Source organism: Anoplopoma fimbria, chromosome 19 (assembly GCF_027596085.1).
Source record: "Anoplopoma fimbria isolate UVic2021 breed Golden Eagle Sablefish chromosome 19, Afim_UVic_2022, whole genome shotgun sequence".
Taxonomy (NCBI): Eukaryota; Metazoa; Chordata; class Actinopteri; order Perciformes; family Anoplopomatidae; genus Anoplopoma; species Anoplopoma fimbria.
The window spans coordinates 621,767-647,588 of NC_072467.1; the positions used below are offsets into that span (position 1 = coordinate 621,767).

At 45.4% G+C, this 25,822-nt stretch overlaps 1 protein-coding gene across 1 annotated transcript; it reads right to left on the minus strand.

The window, feature by feature from the left end:
- Positions 1 to 3,051: 3,051 nt before the first annotated feature.
- Positions 3,052 to 21,864, minus strand: tle3a (TLE family member 3, transcriptional corepressor a). The gene is made up of 21 exons (XM_054619279.1): positions 21,772 to 21,864; positions 21,124 to 21,224; positions 20,862 to 20,925; positions 19,435 to 19,479; positions 14,998 to 15,060; positions 14,631 to 14,735; positions 12,936 to 12,965; positions 10,758 to 10,962; positions 10,351 to 10,358; positions 8,727 to 8,849; positions 8,258 to 8,308; positions 8,011 to 8,163; positions 7,411 to 7,543; positions 7,130 to 7,305; positions 6,593 to 6,666; positions 6,272 to 6,521; positions 5,498 to 5,745; positions 5,226 to 5,373; positions 4,948 to 5,098; positions 4,713 to 4,789; positions 3,052 to 4,419 (listed from the first exon to the last, which is right to left on the minus strand). Exons 1-21 carry the CDS (start codon positions 21,793 to 21,795, stop codon positions 4,312 to 4,314), a joined length of 2,337 nt encoding a protein of 778 aa, XP_054475254.1. The 5' UTR covers positions 21,796 to 21,864; the 3' UTR covers positions 3,052 to 4,311.
- Between the last annotated feature and the right edge of the window lie 3,958 nt (positions 21,865 to 25,822).

Below are 25,822 nucleotides of genomic sequence, written 5' to 3' on the forward strand. Positions count from 1 at the left end.
TAGTTGTCTTGATCTCAACATCAAAGAGCATGTTGGTTCCTTCTCAGGGCATTAGTATCATACAAATCTAATTACTCCGGGTATTGAATTACTGAGGTTGAGTGGACACTTGGAGCAAATACAAAGGAATGTCCCGACTGGCCTTCCAGAGGCAAACAGCCATTGCAAAAAGGGCTGGAATGAGAAGATGGTGAAATAACATACTGATAATGTGAGGTCATCTGCTCCTCAGGACACATCAGAAGGAATTACATTTTTCCATCTTCGCGGCCCTCCAGCTGCGTAGACACAAACCTGCCCAGTGCAGACAGTCCCTTGACCTCAATATCTAAAATAACATCCAGTCCATTACTGTGCCCATGTCCTCTGACTAAGCTCTGAGACTCCACGGGGTGAAGTGCAACACCAAGTTCTCATGTAGAAAGTCCCGTGAACATCAGTAGTCTGAACACAGCAGCGGCAGCAAAAGCAGCAGCAATCCAGCCTAATCCAAATGAATCCGGGGTCTCACAGGTTTGTTCATCCTGGTTGGAGGGTGATGACTGCTCCGCTCTGCCGGGGTGCTTATCTGCCGTCAGTGGTCGGTGGCTGTACTAGGCCTTGTGTTATCAGGGCTCAGCCTGCTCAGGGATTGGAGGGCCCATGGAAAGTAAACATAGAACCTGTCCTTTGCTTATCTATCCCAGGAGGGAGAGAGAGAGAGAGAGAGAGAGAGTGTGTGTGTCTGTGTGAGGGAGACGGAGATGCACAGAGAGAGAAGCTTGTTTCCATGGCAACCTCCTCCTTTAACCCCCGCCACCCCTCCCCTCTAGAGGAGAACCCTGGTGGTCTTTGTGTAATGCGATTCCACTAGAATGCACTGTGGATTAGAGCTGCACTGCCTTCGGGCCCTAGGCAGGGCAACAGTGAAGACATTATTACCCAGATCAAATGCTGTAATCACTAGGCACTGGGGGCTTTGACATCCATTGCAGATAAAACCTAGGACTGGCAATTCTCAGGTGATTAGGGGATTATTATTCTGCATTTCAGCACGGTGCCAGTCCCTCGCTGTTAGAAACACACACAAAAAACCCTGATTCTCAGTGTGATGGATGGGGGAGGGCAGAAAACAGAAAGCCAGCCAAAAGTACCAGCCAGAATTCTGGTGGACTGTGATCAATGCCTGGCCAAAAAAAAAAAAAAAAAAAAAAAAAAAAAAAAAAAAAGCATTCACAGTGCTTTGCATGTGCAAGCCCACATATTGGCTTACCAGACCCCCCCTTGATTTTCTGTATGGTCTTTGAGTCTGGGCTCTAACAATACAAGCAGAAGTAGATCATTTGACTATGTTCTTATGTTAAGAGCTGCTGTAAAACACTTAGGCCACTCTAGTTTCTTAGTCTGCAGCGTAGCCCTCCTCTAAATAGAACAAGGCAGCATGGGCTTTCGCATGAGAACCTGCTGAAAGCCCTCCATTGAGAGGTAGATCAGCGGAAGGCGAGACAATGACCCCCTCAGTGTCCAGCAATAGCCACTCAGAGGTACAACCTTTCATCTGCACATATTCCACTGTTTGATTAAGTGAGGAAGAAAATTCTACTTGAGCAAGGAGCTTAAGCTACAAATGCACACAGGAAGTACACACTTCAGCAATGTGGGAAAAGAAAGACTATAGCTTTTAACAGATGAGCCCGTGAGAGCGGAGCACGGCGGCTGGCTCCATCCTGAAAGCATCCGGCCCGGCTTTTATAATCTAACAACAACATCTCTGAAGAGGCAGCCATATGAAGGGCTCACAGCTTCACGCACGGGGTCCTAGAAGAGCCTCCCTCTGGAGTGGAAGGACCAGGCCATTCACCTCATCCAGTCCAAAAGAACTCAACTACCAAAAGACTACTCAAGAGGACTTAAGAGCAGTGTTTGCGTCATATTTCTGAAGTGGCACTGCATAAAAGCACTGCCTCATTGTATCACTCTGAGACGGCTGTGCGGTTTCAGTGCTGTCACCATACATAGATGCAACCCTGAAAATGATGGTGGCTGACAGTGACCACAGTTACAGTACACTGTGACTTTGAAAACTGCAACAAGTCAGGACTTTTTTTTGTTGAGTAAAAGCCTTTGCCAGAGGTCCCAAGCAGCCTCTCTAACAGCACCAGCACTGTCTAGGTCTCATGTCTGCGGTTCTCCTGAGACAGTTGTCAAGTCCTTTCTTGATGCATTTACAGCCATTTACTGACGTACTTACATTTACTGTCAAGGAGAGCCTGTGAGTAAGTCTGTATCTATATTAGATGCCGACTAGAGCGGGGAGAGCCCTCAGCAGCGGCACACAAGGCAATGTAAACTTTGAGGACACATTTCTGGTTTACAGTCCACCCAGGAGACATTCGGCATGTCAGTTCATGCAGTGTATTTCCCCTTGGTTCCTGGTGCATTCAATCGCCACCCCAGCAGGTTTTCAATCCTTGTCCCATAGCAGCAAATATTAATCAAAAAGCGCCTTACTTAAAGGAATAGTTTGACACTTTGTGAGGTGAACTCTGTTGTCTTCATGCCGAGAGTTAGAGGAGAAGATTAATACTACTCCCAAGGCTCAGGTATGGTAAACATGAAGCAACAGCCAGTAGCCAGTTAGCTTAGCTTAGCATAAAGAGTAGAAACAGGGGGAAACAGCTTGCCTGGCTCTGTCCAAAGTCTCCCTACAAACCCACTTAAAGCTCACTAATTAACAATTGTTTGTTTAATCAAAAAATCAAAGTGTAAAAACAACTCGACTATTTCTTGGATAGGAGTCTCCTGGAGACTTGTCACCACTGTGCCATTGGAGAAAGTAAACTACAAAGCTTTAGAGGCTAGAGTTGCAGATTTTGTTACCTAGGTCCAGCTGTTTCGCCCTGGTTTAAATCTTTACTACTACTTCTTCAAATGTACTGAACACGAGCCACCGGAGTAGTGTCAATCCTCTAAACTAACTCTCGGCAAGAACGCCAAAATAGAACATTATTCCTTTAAAAAGGTGCAACAGAAGCAAGGCACCAGCACTATAGAAAGTCAGCCAAGATGATTTTCTTTATATAAAAACAGTTTATTGATTTATCAACAACTGTCAACTGTACAATCCTTAGGGATGATGACGACATGTGTATGCTACACAGTCTGTGTGTTTATGCAGAGACCATTCCTGTCTATGAGAAGATTGTAGTCGAACATTATGAAATACTGAAGAAAGCAAACAGAGCATACCCAAAATGTCAAATGTGGAAATGGCTTTGCCTGCCACCTTTATGAGTAACCATGTAAGTCCTGCACATCAGTCACAGAGAGTCAAACGAGAGAGGCAATAATTAACTCTTAGACTGATGACTAAACTTTGCTGAGTAGATAAATTAAGATTCATACAATAGTCGAGTCAACAGACGGGACTCAAGTCACAGCTGCTTCTCCATAAAACCCCATGAGTCCTCCGGTTGATAGTTATCCATTGAATGTCACTGAAAGCAGCCAGTGTTCAGTGATAGGTCTTCATTATAAAGTCGAATTTCTGCTGACCAGGGCCAAAGGGTAGAGTAACTGGAAACCATGATTTTCTCCTCCTTCCAGTCTGAAAAAAGGGCCTTTGCAGAATCCTCGGCTGCTAAAATCCATGGGATAAACGTCTGTATCACAGCAAATAGCGGAGAAAAATGCCGTTGTCAGGGAGAAAAAAAAATCCAAATTAGATTTCCAAAAAGGTCATTCTGGACAAAGAACATGAAAAAAGCAGAGGAGGAAAAAAACTGAAATAGAATATCCTCTTACAAAGTCCTAATCTAATTTCCATCCCTAGAGGGGACAGAAAATCACGGAGAGAACAAGAAAGAACCATCACAAGCGTAACTGGACACCAAAATATAAATCTATAAAAGGCCTTTTATTACTCCATTATGTACACTTTTCACAGGACCTCCAAGGAGAAGCTCCAGAGCGAAGCGCTGCTTCTAGTTGTGTCATGGATCTTTATCTCCACATTAAAAAGGACGAATAAAAAAATGAAATATCCAACAAACAATAAAACAGCAAGACATTATTTTCTTCTGAGTGCCTTGGGGAACTGCACTTGCTGTACAAGTGTTAGTTGTATGAGTGAGGAAGGGCAGAGCCGAAGGTCACAGCGTCCACGGCCACAACAGCACAAACGTCCACTTCGGTCTGGCACTGCCAAACGTCCTGCCCATCCACCCCCGGGGGCTGCAGGCAACATCCATGCGGTCTGTGTGAGGGAAGGTAGATGGAGGAAGAGTCCACTGATCCTGAGCACGATCATGCTCCGAGCCAAAGCAGTCTGTTCTAGTAGATCACTTCATATACAGTGGCCTTCTTGTCACCAGAACCTGTCACGATATACTTGTCGTCCGTCGAGATGTCACAGCTAAGGACAGATGAGGATTCCTTGGACTGAAGATAAAAAAAATAAAAAAAACATGTTAGTCTTGGAGGCAGTTACCATTCTCATCTACATTTGAAGTTAAGTGGAGAAGATTAGCTGACTACGGGGCAAGATTAGATTGCAATGACTTCGAGTTCTGGCCTGATGCCCCTCAAAAAGACTTCTTGTCAGGTCAATAACTCAGGTTCAGTTTTCACTGAGAGGAGTGTCCCGTCAGACAGCGGTCGCTGTGCCCTTCCTCTAAGAGACAACTGTGCATGCTTTTGGACTGGCTACAGACAGAGTGTATTGATCTGCATACCTGGAATATGCTGGCGCCATAAGGAGTCCTCCAAGCATTCAACAGATTGTCCTTCCCAGTGCTTACGAACCATTTACCTGCAAAGGAAACAACAATGCAATCAGACCTCCTTGGACTTAGAAATGGTATAAAAATATCTACAAATGAAGAATTATCAGGTAACAGGCTAAGACCCTTTTGCAGGTTAGTACAGTCAGCATTATATCTCCCTCATTTTATGTGTGTGTGTTCATACCACAGTAGGCGAACTTGAGGGAGAGGACACAGCTCTCGTGCAGGTGGAGCTGATACTTGTCAGGCTTTGAATGGTGGAGCACCTCCACGTTGCTGCTCTCCATGCCCACAGCAAGCCATTCTCCAGTTGGACAGTAGCCCAAGGAGAAGATCTGGAAATTGGACAGAAAAGTGATTACTGACAGTTCTGGGGCTAAAAAAAACAAAAAACTACCCTCCACAGTAAGTCTGTGGATGTGTGTGGATGTTATCCGTCTCTTCTATGTTACAAGGTTTTACCTGTGAAGTGAAGTCATGCTGCTGCAGCTGCCGACCCTCCCTCAGATCCCAGGAGCGCACAGTGTTGTCTAGACCGCCTGTCCAAAGCTTAGTGCCATCATGAGATATGTCAATACAGCTAGCACCATCCGTGTGACCCTGAAACTGCCTGCAATCAAAGTCAGAAAGCATACAAACAGTTATTGACAACCCCTTTTTGAAATTGCTCACACAGCAGCAATCATGTTGTGGGGCCAAAGCCCACACAGTGTAAATAAGTGTTTTCTTCCAACCTAACGAGAGTCTGGTTGTGCAGGTCCCAAACGGCAATGTTTCCGTCACTGCAGCAGGAGAAGCAGACTTTGGCGTCGGGGCTGATGGCCAAGGCGTAGCATGCCGGAGCTGAGGAGGTGAGCTCAGCCTTGATGCGGGGTGTCTGAGAGGCCAGATCCCAGATGGTCAATGTGCTGGCCTCGCCTCCAACGATCAATGTGCGGCCATCAGGCAGCAGCTTACAGGAGCGGATGTAGTTATCCCTGTTCTGTTGCACAGAGGACAAAGCGAATCAATACGTGTTCAGGTCAGTGGAGCTAGAGAGAGATTTAGGAACAAGTCGGTGGGAAAGAGGATGAAAATCCTGCTGTCATAATAAACCAACCTAAGGATATTCTCAAACGTACTCTGCCTGTTATATTTTACGTTTTGAGCTTGTTACATTTACACATTTATTTTGTGATGATTATATTTCATATATAATTTATCCAAAATGTTACGTGATTTTTTAAAACATTTTCTTTTTTAGTTGTTGCTGAAAGTGCTTTCTTCTATTTTACACAAATATTGAGTGAAAGCACCAGCTGCATTTATGTACCAGTGCATTTGCAGTTAACCGTCCGTGGGATTTGTGCCCGTTGTGATCCTCATGTATAACAAAGAATTGTTCCATTGTGAATGAAAATGAGGTTGTGTATACAGTTCATTACCTTTCGAAACCACTACAAAAACAGAACTAGGTGTTGAAAAAAACCTTGCTGATGAGTATAACGTGAATCAGCCGCCGTGCTCACCAGACAGTCCAGTTGGGACACGGGACTCTTGCTGCCAGGTTGGCTGATGTCCCAGATTTTGACACAGCCTTTGCCACCAGTGTAGACATGACGTGTGGGGTTGCTAATGGTAACAGCGCAAACCACCTCGCCGTGGCTCAGAGTGTTGATCTGACGGGCGTGGCGTGGAATACCTGGGCCGATCAGTGCGTCAGGTGGGAAGGGCACGGGCTGCATCTGACCGTCAGCACTGACGTGGAACGAGTAAGCCCTGATGGAAAAGACACGTGTTAGAGTGTTATATCACTGTTTTTTTCTAATCACATTTGGTGAGACACTTACGGTTTGCCACCAGACATTGATGTGAGGCTGGCTGGAAGGCCTGGAGCTCGCATGTGGGAGTGAGGATCAAACCCCTGAAAAATGAAAAGAAACCTTTGAATAACATACGCTGACCAGTGATCACAGTCAAATCCACATGGGAGTTTTTCTAAAAAAAGTTAAATTAGAAGATTGGTACCGCTCCAATATATTTGTCAGTTAAATATGACAAAACAGCAAGCAGCCTGTTAGCGTAGCTTAGCATAAAGAATGGAAACGGGGAAAAGCTAGTCTGGCTCTGTCAAAAAGTTGAAAAAACCCCAAAACTTGTGCATGAGATACACAAAACAGGGACCTACTGTTATATAAACAGCTGCATATCGCTACTAGAGGTCTACAACTCTACAGGGAACCTTTTACAGACAGATACAGAAAGGTATTGATCTTTTTATCCAACTCTGGGCAGGAGACAGAGTGTCAAAATACTATATTAACTATGTACAATGCTTTTAGGTGATCCAAAATACTGAAACATGAAAGGGAAGGAAAGAAACTTACCATGGGGGAGCGTCCATAGGCTGCCGCTGCTGCAGCGCTCATCTGAGGGGAGATGTGCAGACCAGCGTACACACCAGGACTGGTGAGGCCTCCATTCATTTCATGATGGCCCATCATGGCAAAGGGGGTAGGGTAGGAGCCCGCGATGGACAGAGGGGTACGCAAAGCTGGTGCTGCTACAGACAAAGACAGGAGGAGGATATTGATAAGATAACAGTACATCCGGAGGATTGGAAATAAAATAATTGCAGTTGCTTGCGAGGAAAGAGAGCGGTACCAACCCAGAGCCTCCATGCCTGGTGGTTTGCCCAGGATGGGTCTGAGCCCAGGGGTGGAGCTGGTGCCAGGGGTGGGGGCATCGTTGCGGGGGGTGGGGGTGTTGGACTTGAGGCCAGGCGTGGAGGATTTGTCATTCTGTCGAGGGAACGAGAGAGCAAGCACGGTCACAATCCCAGAAGCCAAGCACTGTGCAGATTGACAATTTGAGAGCAAACAGAACTTAATCCAATCTAATTCTGACAACCCTCATAGTCCTGCAGAGCCATAAACTGCTATTTATTCTAAAACCTATTATGGTCACAATGGAGATGGGGCCGTTTTTATCCCCTTACTGCTTTGGCTTTAATCTTTTAGGGAGGCAGAGGGGGAAAAATCCTGGAGGAGTTAAATACATTGAGCTATTAACAGAGAAGACCTGACTGATCCTGATGCGGGACAACATTATCCCTGACGTTTAGTCATGCACTTAAAGCACCGACAGCCATTCTTAATCCACTGCAGGAAACGTCCTAGATTTATTTGCACATATCCCTTTGCTCTCTCTGCAATTCTCGTTTAAACCCTTTCTGTCCTAGTTTTGTTTGTAACTCTTGATGTCTTACATGACTGAGCTCCTTGGCCTTGGATGACGGGGTGCTTCCAGAGGACGCCACTGATGCAGGGCTGTTGGGTGTGTCCTTTTTTGGAGGGCGGGGCTTATCAATGCCATTTTCAGCAGGTGAGTGTGCGGGGCTTGCTCGCGGAGTGGCAGGATCCTGAAGAAACACAGCAATAGATTTTACATTAGGTAACAGCTTCGTCTCGGTACATGTCCATATGCCACTTACAATTGCATGCTGCTCTGCTCACCTCATTAGACACATCTACCACCAGGTCATCACTTTTCTCTCCATCACTGTCCTGTAAAGATAATTGGCAAATTAGTTATCATGACAAAAAAATAATTAAGTGAAATACATCTGAAGTTTGACATTTTGGGAAATATGCTTATTCGCTTTCTTGTTTAGTGTTGGATGAGCCCTGCGCATTAACTTCCTGGTGACACAGTGAAGTTGCCAGGCAACCAGCAAAGACTCCAGCTGGCCAAAAAATACAAGATGTTAAATAGTAAACTTAAGGTTTTGTTTTTTTGTTTGTTTTTTTACTTTGGACAGAGTAAGGCTAGCTTTTGCCCCCATTCTCCAGTCTTTATGCTAAGCTAATCAACTCTTGGTTTTAGTTTCATATCTAACGACATGGTTGTGTATCAACCTTCCTAGATTGATCTTGGCAAGAAAGCGAATTTCCCAAAAGGTCAACAACTCCTTTAATGACTTACATATCTGCTCAAACTGTCCTTCTCCTCCACTTTGCGTTTCTTAGAGTCCAAACTGTAGTCAGACGAGCTGCGGTGCTTCTCACTGGCTGTGCGTAAGCTTTCGGAGGGGGATACGGAGTTATTCTGCAAAGAGAAAACCAAACATACTTTATTAGCGATTCATCTTTCATTGTAAAAGAGAGCAGCGACTCATTCATCTGGTTCAAATTCACAAAGAACACACTGTGCCAACCAAAACACTAAAAAAATGCCCCATTCACACAAACTAGGGATGCTGCAGACTCTTAAAATGCAGCTGTAGGCCAGCTCCAGGCAGTACCCTGACACCAGCCAAGCCCAATCTCGCACACAAGCCCGTTCCTGGCCAAACAACAGAATGGGCCGTTATCTGAACTGAAAGGAGGAGGTCTTGTTTTCTGAGCTGGGCTCCCTCCTCCTCATAACTGGACAACAAACAGCCTCACAGGGACATGAGCAGTGTGTTGTGGCTGAACAGAGGGCCTTTTCTCCAGAGTCAGTCAGGCTAAGCGTGAGAGACAGAGAGACAGAGAGAGAGAGAGAGAGAGAGAGAGAGACTGTATGTTGTGGGCATTGATTGTCGCAGCGCGCTTGGGCAGCGTGTCAGCTCAGGCTTTGAGCTCTGATAAAGAAAGAGAATCTATATCCTGCCAGTGGGCACGGCAGCGTGGGACTGACTGGTGCTTCTTCATGGAGCCTGCTTGCCCACACAAGCTGGGACAGCTCACTCCAAAACGCCAACAGAATGGGAGGAACTAGGCAGGTGTCCAGCGGCTTTCACAGGAGTTTGCCATTTGGCTGTAACCTGCCAAGTTCTTCCGATTCCCTCTGTCCCTTCTTCTGAAGACCAAAGCAACAACATGGACTAAGTCGGTGGCAGGAGAAGTGAACAATGGCCCGATGGACTCGCTGTCTGGGCAAAGGGCCACTGTCTGCATAATGGCTGACCTTTAAAGAGATGCTTAGCGTGACTCATTAACCAAAGTCACCACTCTGCTATCAGATGACCTGGGACAAGAGCAGAGAAACAAAACAGGCCTGCTAATCGCCCCAGGAGTTCCATTTCTTCAGACATGACTGCACCCATTCAGCTGGCCCGGCCTACAGAAACACAATCTCACAGGCACATCACAAGCCATCAGAGATTGCAGCCATTCCAATAAAACGCTTTAGCAGGTCCAGACGGGGTGGAGGAGAATAAAACAAAGCAGTTCTCCATTTGTGTTCATAAATATTCATCACATGCCAAGGAGGAGAGTGAGCCGGTAAACAAGGGAGACAGTAGAAGGGATCAAATAAATCCTTTAAGAAGGAGAAGTCAAAGTCTTTCTTTAATTGTGATGAAATTACAAGGCTTCTAATCTCTCCAGCACGATACCAGTCATTTCCCTTCTGGATTAAACACACAGGACTTATATTCCAAGCCTCATTTCCAATTAATCATTTTATTGAAAGCAGATTACAACAGTGCATGAAATCAGTGGCAGCATGCTGTTGGCAGGAATTTGTACTTGACATTCGCAGTGTAGATGAAAGTGTGATGAATAATGAAACCCAACAAGCCCTGCCACAAAAAAATAAAATAGTTGCGGGTTTGGACACTCACCGCGTTCTCTGTATCGCAGACATCACAATGGCGGCAGAGGTGATGAGGAAACCAAGTGGAGCAGAGAGAAAAACACGCCAGTTAGCATATCATAATAGGTGCTTCTGGCTGAACGTGTGAGAATCAGCTGCAGGGCACAAGGCCCCTCTTATCAACGTGTGTTGGAGCTGTTGAATAGCTTATGCAGTCATGGGCTGGGAATGTACCAGCTCATTACCCAGACAGAATGTGAACAGACAGGATGTGCTCCTCACCTAAGGGCCCTGCGATTCCGCTCTCGAGAGTGAGAAGCACTAAATTGTTTTTTCCCTGTTTAACATCTTCACAAAAGTGTTTAATAAATATACATTTTAATTCTAAACTGGTTAAGCAGCCGATTCCCAATTGGACGTTTTAACGCCTCTCACCTCTGTGTTCAGGATCATGGTGGTTCTTCTCATCCTTCACTGGGAGGTGGGCCTGGCTGCCCAGGGCTCCTAGCGCCAGCAGGCCTGATCCGGAGCCTGCCACGGGGGGAATGCCAGGCGGCTGGAGGCCTGAAGGGTGAGGTGGCAGCTGGACCGGAGGCCCGTGAGCAGCATGGGAGAGGTGCTGCGCCTGGAGCTGCTGCTGCTGTAAGTAGACAGGGGGAAAGACAGACAAAGAACGAGTGGGTTGGAGGAAGAAGCAAGCAGAAACCACACACTAAACATGAGGCTGATCAGTTAAACCCCGGATGATATTAGCGCATTCACACAGCTATTACTGTCAGGATCTGACAGCAATCCCCCTTAGTGCTATTTCCATACCAGGCCAGGGTGGCATAAGCCCTAGAGCTGTGCTGAGGAGAGTAGAAGTTACTAACGATCAACTGCTCAACACGTCTAATGCATGAGGCGCAGGGCTGGAGACACTCAATCGCACAGCGTTAGTAGTGCATGATGAGTGTTAGAATAAAAAAAAAAAAAAACATCTACATTACTGACAAACAGCAAAGCAAAGTTTGATTTCACCAAAGCTTAACGCAGAGGAATCATTTCACACCAGGTAAACTAGCGCATTTCATTCTACAGCACCACTATGCCATCGGTGAGTTGAGCAATCCTCTTAAGGAACATGAAGCTGTGTAAGAATCTGTCAGCCTGTGGGCTAAACAACTACCTGCTTTTTAAAAAGGGCTTCAAAAACACAACAAGCATCTATTTACTCATTTCATATTCATGTTCCTGGATTAACAGAACATGAATCATTTGCACACCCATACTTTAAGAGACTGAGGGAACGCTAAGTGCCAGAAGCTGGCACTCCTTCCCTCTCACTGCAAGTATTTGTGTGTGTGTGTGTGTGTGTGTGTGTGTGTGTGTGTGTGTGTGTGTGTGTGTGTGTGTGTGTGTGTGTGTGTGTGTGTGTGTGTGTGTGTGTGTGTGTGTGTGTGTGTGTGTGTGTGTGTGTGTGTGTGTGTGTGTGTGTGTGTGAGCCAGGACCAGGGGTCCCATGCTGGCACTCAGTCAACCCTCCAATATTCACCATCAATATTTGAAAGGCACGGGGAAATGGATGGGAGTTAAAAGGCACTCAGCATGGAAGTAAGCAGTTTAAAGCAAGGTTAAATAATACTTAGCTGAGACACCAATAAAAACATCAGCAATTTATTACCCGTCTACGAGCCAGCTGAATAATTCAGCTGCTGTAACAGCGCAAACCTCCTCGGTTTTACAAGACGGATTTCAATCAGTGACCATTTATGGCCATTTCAGGAATATTAGGCACTTAGTAATGACTGGGGAGTTGGTACAACACACAACACAATGTGGTGTGCTTGTTTAACACATAGTTAAAAATACATTAACTCAGTAGGAACTTGCTCTCAAATTTACTTTTTAAAAACATATATTCCGTTGTAGGTCTTACAAAGGGCACCTACTTCTAAAACATGTCCTTAAAAATCCTGTCTGGAGGGTCTTTTTAATTGCTTCTGCATTATCTGCCCTGAAGGTAAAGAAGACTAGATTGGAATTTGGCGAGGTTTTTAACTTGCAACCTTGTCCTTTGCTCCATAAGGGCAGATGTCATTCCAATTACAAAATGTGTGTGTGTTCGAGAGAGAGAGTGAGGCAGAGAGGGAGAGAATATTGTGTCCATGAGGGAAATTAAGGAGCCAGTTCATTGGCAGGGGAGAGCCATCCTCGCTCATTGTGTTTAATGAGGCACTGATGGGTAATATGCATGGTTGATCAGCAAGAGCCCTCATTAGAGGGCCATAAATGAAGACAATAATAAATAAAGAAAGGAGTCTGGCCTATTTCCTCTAATTTAATATTCCAAGATAAAGACCTACTCTTTGCCCTTTTTTCTCAGACTGAGCAGAGCTACAGAAAAAAAAACAAAAAAACAAAAACACACACACACGCAGGCAGGCAAAATTGAGCAAATGTATTATAGTGGTCTCTAGTGTACCATCTACACCAGCCATGGTGAAAGGCATAGCACTTGGACAGAAAAAACTGCCATGCAGCATTCACAAGCCCTTGAAGCCCAGATGTGTGCACACACCAAGTCAATTAACAACAGCATGGCACATACAGATATGTGTGGATGCAACTGACCATGAGAGCCGGGTAGGCAGCCTGCTGCTGCTGAAAAGGAGGACAGAAAACAGTCAGCACTACAGCTGCTTAAGAAGCCCTCTCTCTATCATTATATATGGCAATGAATGTGGTTACAGACAGAATAAATATATATTATTTGAATATCATTTTAAAACAAAGACATTGTGTGGGTTTATCCAGGTTGCCAGTCAGAGACAGGTGGGCTTATTTGAACTACTTCTTGGCTGACTTCAATATTTGGTGTGCTTTCTAATCAAATAGGAGCCGCCACCAGTCAGGTTCATCTCAACGCATGAAGCTGCCCTACTTGCATCCTATTAATGGCCCCAAGTCCCATAAATAAAGTATGCAGCTAGCTCCTGGATGCTGCCTGTCTGCCTGGCACGCTCTTTCACCCCACCTTGCTTTACAATATGCATGAGGATTTTGGCATGCCTACAGAGCTTCTCCTCAATGAATTACTAATGGAAAGATATTCGTAAAACATACAGTAGCTACATTTCCACCTCCTCTGACATGAGCACTCGCCGTGACTTATGTGAACACCTAACTGTTTCATAAAACAGGCTGGCTGCCAAATAGGACCATATACTAAAACAATGAATGGGCTCATCCAATATTTTATGAAATGTAGACTTTTAATGATACTATTTTTAAATTATAGCCAAAGACCAACAGAGAGCCACAAAAGCACAGACATATCCCAGTAACACAATGGTCTAAATGTGAAAATCACTACACAGGAAGGAGCCACAAATCAAATTAGCGTTTCTTAGGAACAACTGCGGCTAGCAGCTGCTCTGTTTGGTGAAACTGTAATAAAGCATCGGCTTCCGTCCCACTGATAAAAAACAAGCAGCACTCCATCACCTCAAGACACCTAGTCAGACAAAAATCCTAGGGAGCAATTATCCGGGAACAAAAGGTCACCAAGGGGGCATTAATTGAATTCCAATGTGTGCCTCCAGTCATGAAGTCAGCCTTTTGGGCCAGCCTCTTATGCATGCTAAAGACTCTGCAAGATTTTAACTGTAGTAATAAGACTACAGATAGCCTGAGCTCTGTATCGAGAGTGACACCAATCACTTCTGTTTTAGGAGGGCAGGGTGAGTTCAGCTGATCAATGAGGAGCAGATGGTGTTTTGAAGCAGTGATAAACACCGTATATTACAGCCCAGTGCTGCGGTGTGCAAACAGAGCTGCTGTGATGGCTGACTGCTGTCTGCACTGCCTCAGCTAGCTTGCAGCGCTGGCTGTGTTCTGCTCACCCTCAGCCTTTTAATTCCCACAGCTATCCAGGTCAGCAGTGAGGGATGAGGCTCCTCGTTAAAACCTTAGCCAATTAAAGCAATACAAGCTGCGAAGGGGATCTCAAGAGCTCTCAAGCTCGCATTTATAAACACACAACAAGGCAGTGAAGATGCCGCCGAGACCAAAGCTGGAGCAACAGACCAGCTCCTGAGAGCTGCGCTTGTTGTATATAGTTTGAATATATTGGTGAAGAATATAAAACTAAAGCAGGACCAAAGAAATATATGAACGCATTTGATTCAGCACTGTAACTTTAGTGGCTGGTTATCACACAGTTCAGACTACCTGGTGCATGAATTAGACATTGACATGGAAATGTATTTACAGCTAGTTATCATCGAATGTGCAGGTCAAATAAAGTAGTAAAGGGGGTATACACACGGTGAGAGGCAGATTGGGAAGTCCACGTACCCCGATGATAGCATTCAGCTCAGTCATAGTCACCTGCTTAGCCCGCTCCACTGCCTGAGCAACCTGCTGCTGGTGCTGTGGGAAGACATTTACAAAAGATGATTGGGGCATGCCAACATCTTTCACACACCCACACTCACTTATCTGTGAATTTCACACTTAATTTTCATAGTGCTGCTGCAATTTTAGAAGTGAGGGCAAAATGCCACACACAATTACTTAAAACTGCTTAACCTGAAATATTTTTGAAGCAGTATCTTTAGAAACCAGGAAACAATAGGCAACTTTACTTTAGTACTAAACTGTATACTGTTGGAGCGCAAAGATCAAAACTCACCTCTTGTGACAGGAAAGGCATAATTTGAGCTAAAATTGCGTTGAGCCGCTTGGCAATCTCCGTCTGAAAAACAAAAGAGGAGCAAAATGACGGTTAAGTATGGAACAGACAGTGACTTCATATAACCCCGCCTTTAATGTTTACACCGATTAAGTCAATTACTGCGGCAATCAGAACTGCTTGACTCAACATCCTCTAAACAGCGTGATATTGACATTTGAAATATTTAAAACATTAGGAGAGCCCAAGGGGATGGAGCACAGCTGTGCTGAGAGTGCACTCCATGCTAAACGGATATGAGCAAGCAGAGTGCTGCTGTGTTGAGAGGATCCTCTCTCTCTCTCGTTCTGCCCTCCTTCCCCTCATCTGAAACTCTGCTGTCCTGCAGTTAACCTCAGAGTTAAACCACACAACCACACCCCAGGAAGTGAGGCCCCACGAACCACACTGCACTGTTTATCTACATGTGACTCTGTAGGCAATTTACATTAAAAGGGTTATAACTGTAGTTTGAGCAAAGATTACAAACCATAATGACCTGGAGGGTTAACACACCTCAAATCTATGATCAATACCATTAGGAGACATCTGCCAGCCTGTAAACAACAGGAGTGCAGTGTGCTAGAGCTCTGCCTTCCCAGGACTGAAGCCTAGGCCATTTCTCACTGCAATCAGTTGCCCAGTCCTCCACCCTCCCAACCGACCATCCATCCACAGAGCTCTGCCTCCATTCTTCTGCTTGTCTACCGACTGCCATGGCAACGGCTGCAGCCCTATCTTGCTGGGATCATTATGCAAATGGCACCTCTGCTTGACCGTAACAGGCTTTAAAATCATATTATGTGCTTGGAGGCAGGTCATTAAATTGAATTTTCAGCCTGTCGATCACGTGAACGTAGCAAATGAACGGTGGATAAAAAGAGCAATGGGAGGAGGTGTTCAGAGTGGGAGTGAGAAACACCCCCTTCCCCTGTAAAAAATACTGCACAGCCGGCTTGCTCTGCCTCCTTTTTCTTCCAGGGATGGGAGAGGAGACTCTCAGGTTCAAGCTCTGCGCTGGGAGCAGAAAAATAACAGTGCCAAAGCTACATCATCTATGGAATTTATGAGCTGCAGTTCAACCCAAGGCCACTGCGGAACACAAACACATCGCAGAGATTTTCTCCCGATTTTTCATTTGGAGCAGCACACACAATGTACCTTGCAGGCCGCCAGCTTATTTATTACACATGGCAGAAATGCCAGGCAGTTTTGGCAGCCAGACGTATTACCTCTGAGCAGAGCCAGAGAGATTGGAGAGTAATGTCCGACAGAACGAGACCTGCTGACCCAAGCGGCAACATGGATAGCCACTTAGCCGGGCAGGCCAGCAGGACAAACAAGCCGAAGATGAAATATCAGATGAGACAAAGTAAAGCCGGGGATCAGAGGCAATAATGGGAAACAAATATATGGCAGCACGTGTTACAGAAAGTACAACAGTCTATAAGACAACACTGATTATAACTCAATCACTGTCTGCAGACAAGAATGGCGCTGAACTCATCTGACATACAATGACAACTATTAAAGCAATGGGGGTTCGATAAAGCTTTTTATAGGCATTAGTATTAATGCAATGTCGTAAGTGCTCTAGCAAAGGTTTAAGAATGCCCTCAGAAATGGTTGAAAAGCTACAGAGCCTGTATAATCCATGTTTGTCGAGATAAGCCATGTCAATAGCAGTCGAACATTTGACAGGATTTGTGAAAAGGCCTTGAGCCCACAGTCCATTCCTCTGTAGCTTAGTGTCATGGTGACAGCTGGCTGGGAGAGGTCAGGAGGTGTCTGATCCACTGTGCCCTAAACAACTGGCAGCCTCCACACTCTCACAGCACAACATGCAAATACTTGGGAAATGCATCAACTCAGCTCACCACTGCTGCCAGGAGAGATACAGTGCAGTGCTGGGAGGAGGACTTTTTTTGTTCTGCTGGCAGATAAAAACGGGGCTGTTGTCACTTTAAGTAGATGACAGCTTGGCCCTTGAGAGGCCAGCTTTGCGCTGCTGCTACACAATTACAGGTACTCGGACCTGTGTAGCACCACTTTAAGAGCACTCTCAGGCTGGCTTGTCAATGGTGTGCAGAAAGGTATTCGCCTGTTGCTATCAGCAGCGGGAAAATGGAGTCGAGACACTGATGAGTATTAAATACGGAGGGGAAACTAGTGGTGGCTCCGGTCACATGGTCCATCTATAAACAATACTTGACTAGTCAGATAAAGAGGGTCTTCCGTTTGTCCAAGACGACAGCGCGTTTCCTGATTTTTCTAGCAGGAAGAGAATTAAACCAGCACTTCACTATTGGCTCATCCAAGCCAGAAAATGACACGTTTCAACTAAATTGAGATGTTACCCAAAGCCTTAGTGCCTTTGTTATTGTGAAGCAAGTCCAGAATACATTTCTAATTGGCATTTAAAGTTATTTATATTGATTAAGTAATTGAGTAAGGCCAACAGCCGGCCTGAATGGATGCATGGGATTACTATGATTAACCTCGTCAGCTGCAGCACTCAGCCAGGTCTTGGCTAAAAGACAGCTGTGATGTTAAAACAATAATGTTATCATAAGTAAAAAATACCATTAAAAAAAGAACCTTCATCAAGCCTTATCTTAAAACACTATGACTTGCTGTTTATCGAGGTGGACCCGACACCCAACAATTCACACCCTGGAATTATTTCACTCCAGTCCGCTCCCACATGACAGATTGGGGATATGGGAGCTTTTACAGCTTGGAGAGCAACGGTTTCTCCCACCACTTTTCACTGCACGCCTCTTTTATATGAACGCTGCAGACAGTCCGCTGGCTGACCAAGTTTGTTTTGGCCCAGGCTATGGCAGATAGTTTGCTACTTAGCAACTGATTCCCGCAGCCATGTGTCTTGCGTCTGTGTTACGACCACAGGTAACAGCCAAATCTGATTGAGCCTCAGCAACACCCAAAACCCCAAACCCAAAACCCCCACGCAGCTCTCGGAAACAAGCGCCAGATGAGGTTGATTACTGGCTGACAACACACACAGAAGAAATTAGCCGGTTGCATCTACATACTGTCACGGCTGATAGAGGCGGCTCAGATAACACCGCCACATCAGTCCATCTGAGCCTTGGCGGTGTGTGTGTGTGTGTGTGTGTGTGTGTGTGTGCGTTCTGAAATCTGAATTATGTCCTTGCACGGTAATGAAAAAGGCACAGTTAGAGGAATGGATTTCCTCACTATGGAATAAATCTCCTGGCAGGAAAATAATATGCCTATGTGCATCCAATAATCCATCCCAACCCTGCCTGTAAACCACTCCCCGTCTTCACCTCCCCATCCTCCTCCTCCTCCTCCTCCTCCTCCCCCCTCCCCCTGGCTGAGCTGTAAGCTGGGGGAGCTGCATGGACGGGGCCCACACTGTTTGCTCACAAACACGCCGTTCAGCAGGTTAGGGCCCCACTGATGAATTATTCAAGCACTTCCATCAGCTCTGTAGAGGTTCCTGATAAAAGTCAGGCGCTAAAATGGATCAGTCGATTAACCTGTTTACACAGAGCTGGGATGTTGCCCCTCCCCCCGGCTCTATTCTCCAACTTGTCTCCGGCGCCCATCCCCCTCCCTTTTCCCTCTGGTTGGCGATAAGTGCCTGACAGAAGCTATCAGAGCGGCCCGAGCCCTGACAGACATGTGGCAGTGTGACACACGGCTCAGACACTGATGGATCACCCTCGCACACCAATCCGCCATGCCTCCAACGCTGTCATTAACCAGGCTAGGCTGTCGCAGGAGAAGGGGGGCAGCCTCACTGGTTTAAGAGCAGCGGCATACATGGGAATCTCCGGATTACTCATTCATTCAATCTTTATCTCTGCGAGCATCAGTGTGACTGATCCGGGGAGCAATACATGATGGGATCTTTTGATAAGATAAAGGCACAATACGTGATTAAAGGACTTTTGCCCCTCTCTTGTAATTACTGTTCATCTTAAAAAGAAACACTGAGCCATCCGCTATCCTCTCTCTTTAATCATTAAGTCAAAGGCCGAGCCTGCCAAAGTCTACCTTTAATCTTATCAAAAGGGTGAGACCTACTTTACTCTATGCTGCTGTAAGCCTGCAAATTTCCCCGCTGCGGGACTAATAAAGGATTATCTTATCTTATCTTAGACAAATCCAGACTCCTCCACTACTGGCATTTCTTTTTAAAAAAAGGACCACAGCAATTGTACAAGTGGTGGTACAAGTTTCCAACCGTATTGCCTTGTTTGTGTGCAGTATATCTTTCTGTTTACAGCCCATTACCAATGCTCGGTTCAGTTCACAGCCTACGAGAGGCTCCTCTTGGGCCTGACGTCTCCTGACATTGTGGAAAACCGCTGAGCTGGAAAAGATGAGGAACATGATGGTACCAACCTGTTTGTGCATCTCTATGTTCAGCCCGTAGGACATCTCGTAATACTGAAACGAAAGCAAAGATTTCATTGTGATTAATGATGTTAAAAAAAGTCACTTTTACAATCAAGCTGTGCAAACATTTAATATACGTATGCAATTACTTTAAAATTCTGCACGAAGCAGCTTTTGTTAAATCATCATTTTAAATGGGACTTACTTACTTGCACATAGTCACAAATCAAAATGTTATTGATCGCAACACTAATTGCATCATCAAATGGTTTTAATCATTATGATTGAAACCTAAAAACAATGCAGCTTCTGCTGGCAAGAGTGATAAACTAAGATCAGACAAAAAAGGACTTCTTTGCGCAGCTAAAAGCGAGAAGTCAATAAATCAATATATTGTTGTTGATAGTGCAGGCTCAGAGAAGATGGGGTTAGATTTATTGATCACCATCTTAGTCCCCCCAGATCTTCAGGATGTCTATTTACTTAGCATAACACTGCTGCTCAACACTCTTGATATTTCAAGCCAGGTCAGTCTGTCTGGCTGAAATGTAATCCGCGGAGCCCACAAGTGGCAGCCAGGGCAGAAATGGCTTTCCAGTCAGCGTCTATTTGATGAGGCCAATGCATTATTCAGTCCATTAGCTTCTTCGAAAATTACTCTCAAACAAGAGAGCCATTCTGTCTGAGATCAGAGCCCCGCAGCCGTAGAGTAACCCGACACCCGGTGCTGGCTGTGGGATACTTCCCTACATGTTTACCTAACCTCCTCCCTGTCAGGCTGACATGTTGTTTTCCTGTGAAAAGAATGTTTAACTTAAGCCTGCATGTATTGGTTTAAGTCATCCCTGGTGTGTTTACCTGGGACAACAGAGTACACCGCCACAGAAGAAGCTCCTGATTGCGTCACGTCTGAGCTGAATTCCAGCGTCATAAGCACGCCTATGTTTTTCGAAAAGAATGGTAAAATAAAAGCTACTAATTTGGGTTTACAGGGAGAAAATAAAAAAAGGTTGACTGCAGCAGGTTCCACATCCTCCATTTTGTTTGCGGCAGTGTCTTTTCCCACACACTGCTCTGGCCCTCACCATTGGCTCACACCTAATTTATGGCCATGCATATGTCTGAGCGTGGAGTCTCCTAGGAGAATAATCAGATCAGCACACACAGAGGGCAACGCCGCAGTCGACCCCTTGGAGATCGGGGGGCGCGCTATAATAGAGCCTCAGCCCACAGCCTGTCAGGAAGAGCGCCCCCGTAACAACCAGCTACATCATACCCCCCTGGGGCCTTTTACAGGCCTGTACCTGACATCCAACCCGCCCTAACCACCATGCAGGTGATCACAATAGCCTGTCTCGCTCCACCCCAACTAGATCTTCAACAAGCCTTGCAATTTGGAACCATAATTGCTCACTATTGTAACATAATCTTACCATGACATAGTGGCGCTGCATCTCCGTCTTCTCATTGGCCAGTTTGTCATACTCCACCTTAAGACTAAAATAGAAGACAAGGTGTCAATTTCAGCCATCTCTAGACCTTCAATAATTCACTCACACTTAAGCACTTGACTTTCAAAAAACGGCTCTCTTTTTTTTTGTTTCAACAACTAAATAGTAGCCTTAACCTTAATTATTGAATAAAGTGTGAATGTTGACACCGGCGTACTTTGTTGATATACTCTGTAATCATTACCTGTGATACTGGGCTTGCAGGAACTGAAATTCATCTTTAATCCTGTCACAAGACTCTGCTACGGTGAATTTGAAGCCAGGCTGACCGGGCTGATGTGGAGCCTGAAAGAAAGGTTGTAAAAAGAAGATTCAGTCACATTAGTCCAGTCACACAAGAAAGTTGTATTCTTCGTGTTCGGCCCTGTTCTGCTGAAGGGAGAAGAATAGTTCTCATATTAGACTACTCTTAAAGATAATATCTCCTCTGCAGTAAGACATTACCACACCACAGAGGCAGTCTACTTCACACCTCCAGAAGCTAATAACACAACATGAATAGGCTTTCACGGTGAAAATGAAATCTTATCTGAAAAATGAATTTCAAACCACCACCTGTCCCCATATTCAGCAGAGTCATATCATATGTTAGTGTATGGCTGAGTAAATATCTCCAGGCATGCAAACCATCTGCATCCATTTACCACTAAGTGCATATTCTGGTGTAGCTTAAATGCATTGTGATATACAGATTTGATGAGCTGCATTAAGGGTGGGAAACGCTTTGCAGGGCAGGTTTCAGAGAGGGAACCAGCACAGTCAGGAAACATGTCAACAGCAGTGTTGTCAGATACATGTGTAAGCTGCAGTCAGTGGAGGAAGCGTTTCTTACCGGATGTCGGCCTTGTGGATACATCTTGAAATGTATCCTTTGTTTATCTCTCCAGTGTGCAGGTCCTTTGGCAAAATGGTTGAAATGGTGCTCACAGCCACACCGGTCTCAGCAGGCGGGGGTGAGGGTGGGGGTGAGGGTGGGGTGAGGGTGGGGGGGGGGGGGAGGACAGGGGGGAGGGGGGGGGAGAGGGGGGGGTCGTGTAAATCACTGTTGAAACAAAAAAATGACGCGTTTTAATCTTCAGACCAATGAAAACAAAACAAAAAAAAAACACAATACAGTACACGTTGTGTGCTAATAAGTAGTCAGACAAACAAACTAGTTCCAGTCACACAGCAGCTCTGGAGTCTGCTTGGTGACCTTAGTGGTCACTGGTCAAGTATATACTATAAAAAATATATATATATATATATAACACATACATCATATACACATTTCATAGATCTACAAACACAACACAAACCAAAGAAACACGCTCAAATGATCCATCAGATGTAAATGTTCGCATACAATCCGTGTGTTTGAGTCTAAATGACCCAAATAAACCAACAATAAACACCCCCAGCACCACCACCACCCCCAGCAGCACCACCACCACCACCACCCTCCCAGCAGTCCCAGCAGTCCGGCTGCAGGACGCGTCTCAGCCGGCAGCAGCCCCGCTGAGCCGCCTGTGTGTCGCCGCGCTGTTGAGCGTAAAAACGCCCCAAAAAATAAATAAAAAAAAGGAGAATAACATAAAAGCAGCAGCTCTGCTTTGAACACACAACATGTAACACACAACATGTAACACATGTAACACACAACATGTAACACATACCAGTGTGTGCGTCCTACGCGTCAGCCAGACTTTGCTTTGTTTTTTTCTTGTTGTTCTTGAAGAAAAACCAAGAGTGGACTATAATACATGAGCTTAACCCGTGCTAACGAAAGCGTGCTGGACGCGGACCTCTAGCATCCTCTCTCTCTCCCTGTGTCTCTATGTCTCTCTCTCTCTCTCTCTCTGTGTGTCTCTATGTCTCTCTCTCTGTGTGTCTCTATGTCTCTCTCTCTCTCCCTGTGTCTCTATGTCTCTCTCTCTCTCTCTGTCTCTCTCTGTGTCTCTATGTCTCTCTCTCTCTATGTCTCTCTCTCTGTGTGTCTCTATGTCTCTCTCTCTCTCTGTGTGTCTCTATGTCTCTCTCTCTCTCTCTCTGTGTGTCTCTATGTCTCTCTCTCTCTCTGTCTCTGTGTCTCTCTCTCTCTGTGTCTCTGTCTCTCTCTCTCTCTCTCTGTGTGTCTCTATGTCTCTCTCTCTCTCCCTGTGTCTCTATGTCTCTCTCTCTCTGTGTCTCTCTATGTCTCTCTCTCTCTCTCTCTCTCTGTGTGTCTCTATGTCTCTCTCTCTCTCTCTGTGTGTCTCTATGTCTCTCTCTCTCTCTCTCTCTCTCTCTCTCCGGAGCGCACCCAGCCGGACTGTCGTGTCTCGGTTAAACTTCTTTATTCTCCTCCGTGGAATGTGCGCTCTTCTTCTTTATTATTATTTCTTTGCAGCTTCGTTAATTCCCCCAAAAAACAAAAAATGAAGACGGCAAAAAAAAAAACAGCCCATATATGCTTCCAAAATCTGTCTTCCGACTCGGAGAGGCTGTAGATCCTTTAAACGCGTAACATGGTGCTCTCTCTCTCTCTCTCTCTCTCTCTATGTCTCTCTCTCTCTCTCTCTCTCTCTCTCTCTCTCGCTCTGTCTCTCTCTCTCTCTATGTCTCTCTCTCTCGGTTGCCACACACAGGCAGTGGACGCGTCGATCTGTCCAATCAGATCACTCGGAAGGAGTAAGAGCACATCTGCCAATCAGAGAGCGACGGGCCCCACGTGGGGTGCAGCCGTACATGACATCATCCACCGCGGACCCACCATCATCCTGTCCGTCAACAACAACAACAACAACAACAACAACAACAACATGATGCACCCATGATATCAGACACACATTCCACATGCGAGCTTCATTAATGTTTTTGTTTTGTTTTTTTTAAACGCCTAAATAAAGTTGATTTTTTTTTTTTTTTTTTTTTTTTTGGGTGAGACCAACATCCAGCGGGACGGGGGGAGGGGGGTCTGCGCTACCAATACCTGTTTTAAATCGTTTTACACCATATAATGGAAACGGGGGACACACGTGAGCTTGTTTGTAACTTATAGTTATAAAAGTGTTATAACTATAAGTGTAAAACATCCACAGAAACGACCCGCAGAAGACACGCGTGGTGTTGAACTCCCCCGCGAACACACACGCAGTGGGCAGGACGATAATGACCAATCGATCGACGATATCCACACAATTAAAAGCCACGGGGGGGGGCCGACTCCACATTCGGGGTCTTAAATATCTCGTATTTATTGCACAACAACATCCTATCAGCGTCTGTGTGGTAGTTGCACTGCGGGGAGAGGAGAGATGATTGCCTTTGTCTCATATGAACATCAGCCGTGTCCTCAACGCCTTGTTCTGAAGGCTCCACTCTCACCCCACGTGGGGGACTCCTCTGCGGCTTTAAGGCCTCTCGTCCAATGGCAGCGCGGCGCACTTACTCGCCGGCTTCCCATTGGCCCGGCGGCGTGGAGCCTGTCATTCACCGAGCGGCGTTGTCAATCAATACCACGCGGGGTCAAGCGCTGACAAATGCCTGTGCTCCTCGGTCCTCTGCTGTGAATAGAGCCCGGAATGGCTGCTTAATTAGCTTCGAATGGCTTTTCTCTCCAGTTCAAACAATCTGTTACCACCACGTGGTAATGAGAGCCTCCATTAAACAAAGGAAGAAAGGAAGCATGCAAACAGTTGTAACATTACAACCTGTAGTTTTCCTTCACACATGGGCCTATGTAAGGAGCAGACAAAAGGTTCTTGTTTACCTTTTTTATCAGAGAGGCCAATCGAACCTGTTCTTACATTAAACCTAAAAGTGTAATATTAATATGATGCTGTATGCATGTAGTGCTTCAGCAATCAAACCCCAAAAATAAGACACTGGTCTACTTGTTTTGTTCAAGAATACTTTAATCGGTTGTATGTTATTTGCAGGCTGTGATAACGAGCCTGTGAAATGAGGAAAAACAACAGCCAGATGCATAAAAAATAGCAGCCTAATTATATTATTACCTGCAGTCTTTTAATATATTACACCCATTCAAAGCTGTCAAATTAGCAACAGGATCTGGAGTCTTTACACATTTATTATTACATGTAATCTTATACAAAACAGAACGTGATTACGGTTGTGTCGATAAAGCAAATTGAATCACGGTCTGTATGAAGCCAATAAAAGTGACTAAATTACAGCCTTCCATGACTCACACAGAGTTTGTAGCAGTAGCCTTTTGGGAATGCTAAGGTCATTTTTTTGTCATGTTAAGGTCTGAGATTGCCCAGCAGTGGTCTTACTTGTCATTCTTGTCAGCCACCTTGAGGATGTGGGATAACTGTGTTATTTCCAAAAGTATGGGGGCAGTCTGTGAGAAACTCAAGCACACACAAGAGCTGGCGGGCTAATCTCAGCCAGGCACCCCCTCATGCTTTTCAATAGAGAGTGCTTGGATTAAAGGCAACAAAAGGCCGGGCCAAACCCCAGGGAGAGGGGGGCCCTCCGCCCACTGAGACCCCCACACTGTTTATTTACAAGGAAACCCCAGCCTCAGTGAAACTCCCACCCTCAGGCATCACACACTGGCCTATTTGCAGAGGTTGCTCTAATTCTTGACAGAGCAGGGATTGTCCTCACTCCTGCCACTTTGAACTGAGGAGCAACTCGCTTTCCACGTAGCTCACATATAGCACAACAATTACTGCAGGGCCTATTGTCCAAAGGTGGCTATAACTGTCCCACTCTGCATTTCTTTCGAAACATTTGTATTTCTCCACCAAGGTACTGTTGAAATCACGGTTTTGCTGCCGCAGAGCAAGGCAAAGATCAACGATATGGTGGAACTATTTCTGAGATTACACAGTATTGGCTCATTAATGTGACTTGCAGTTAATAAACCACTTTGACGTTTTTTCTCTCGCTCG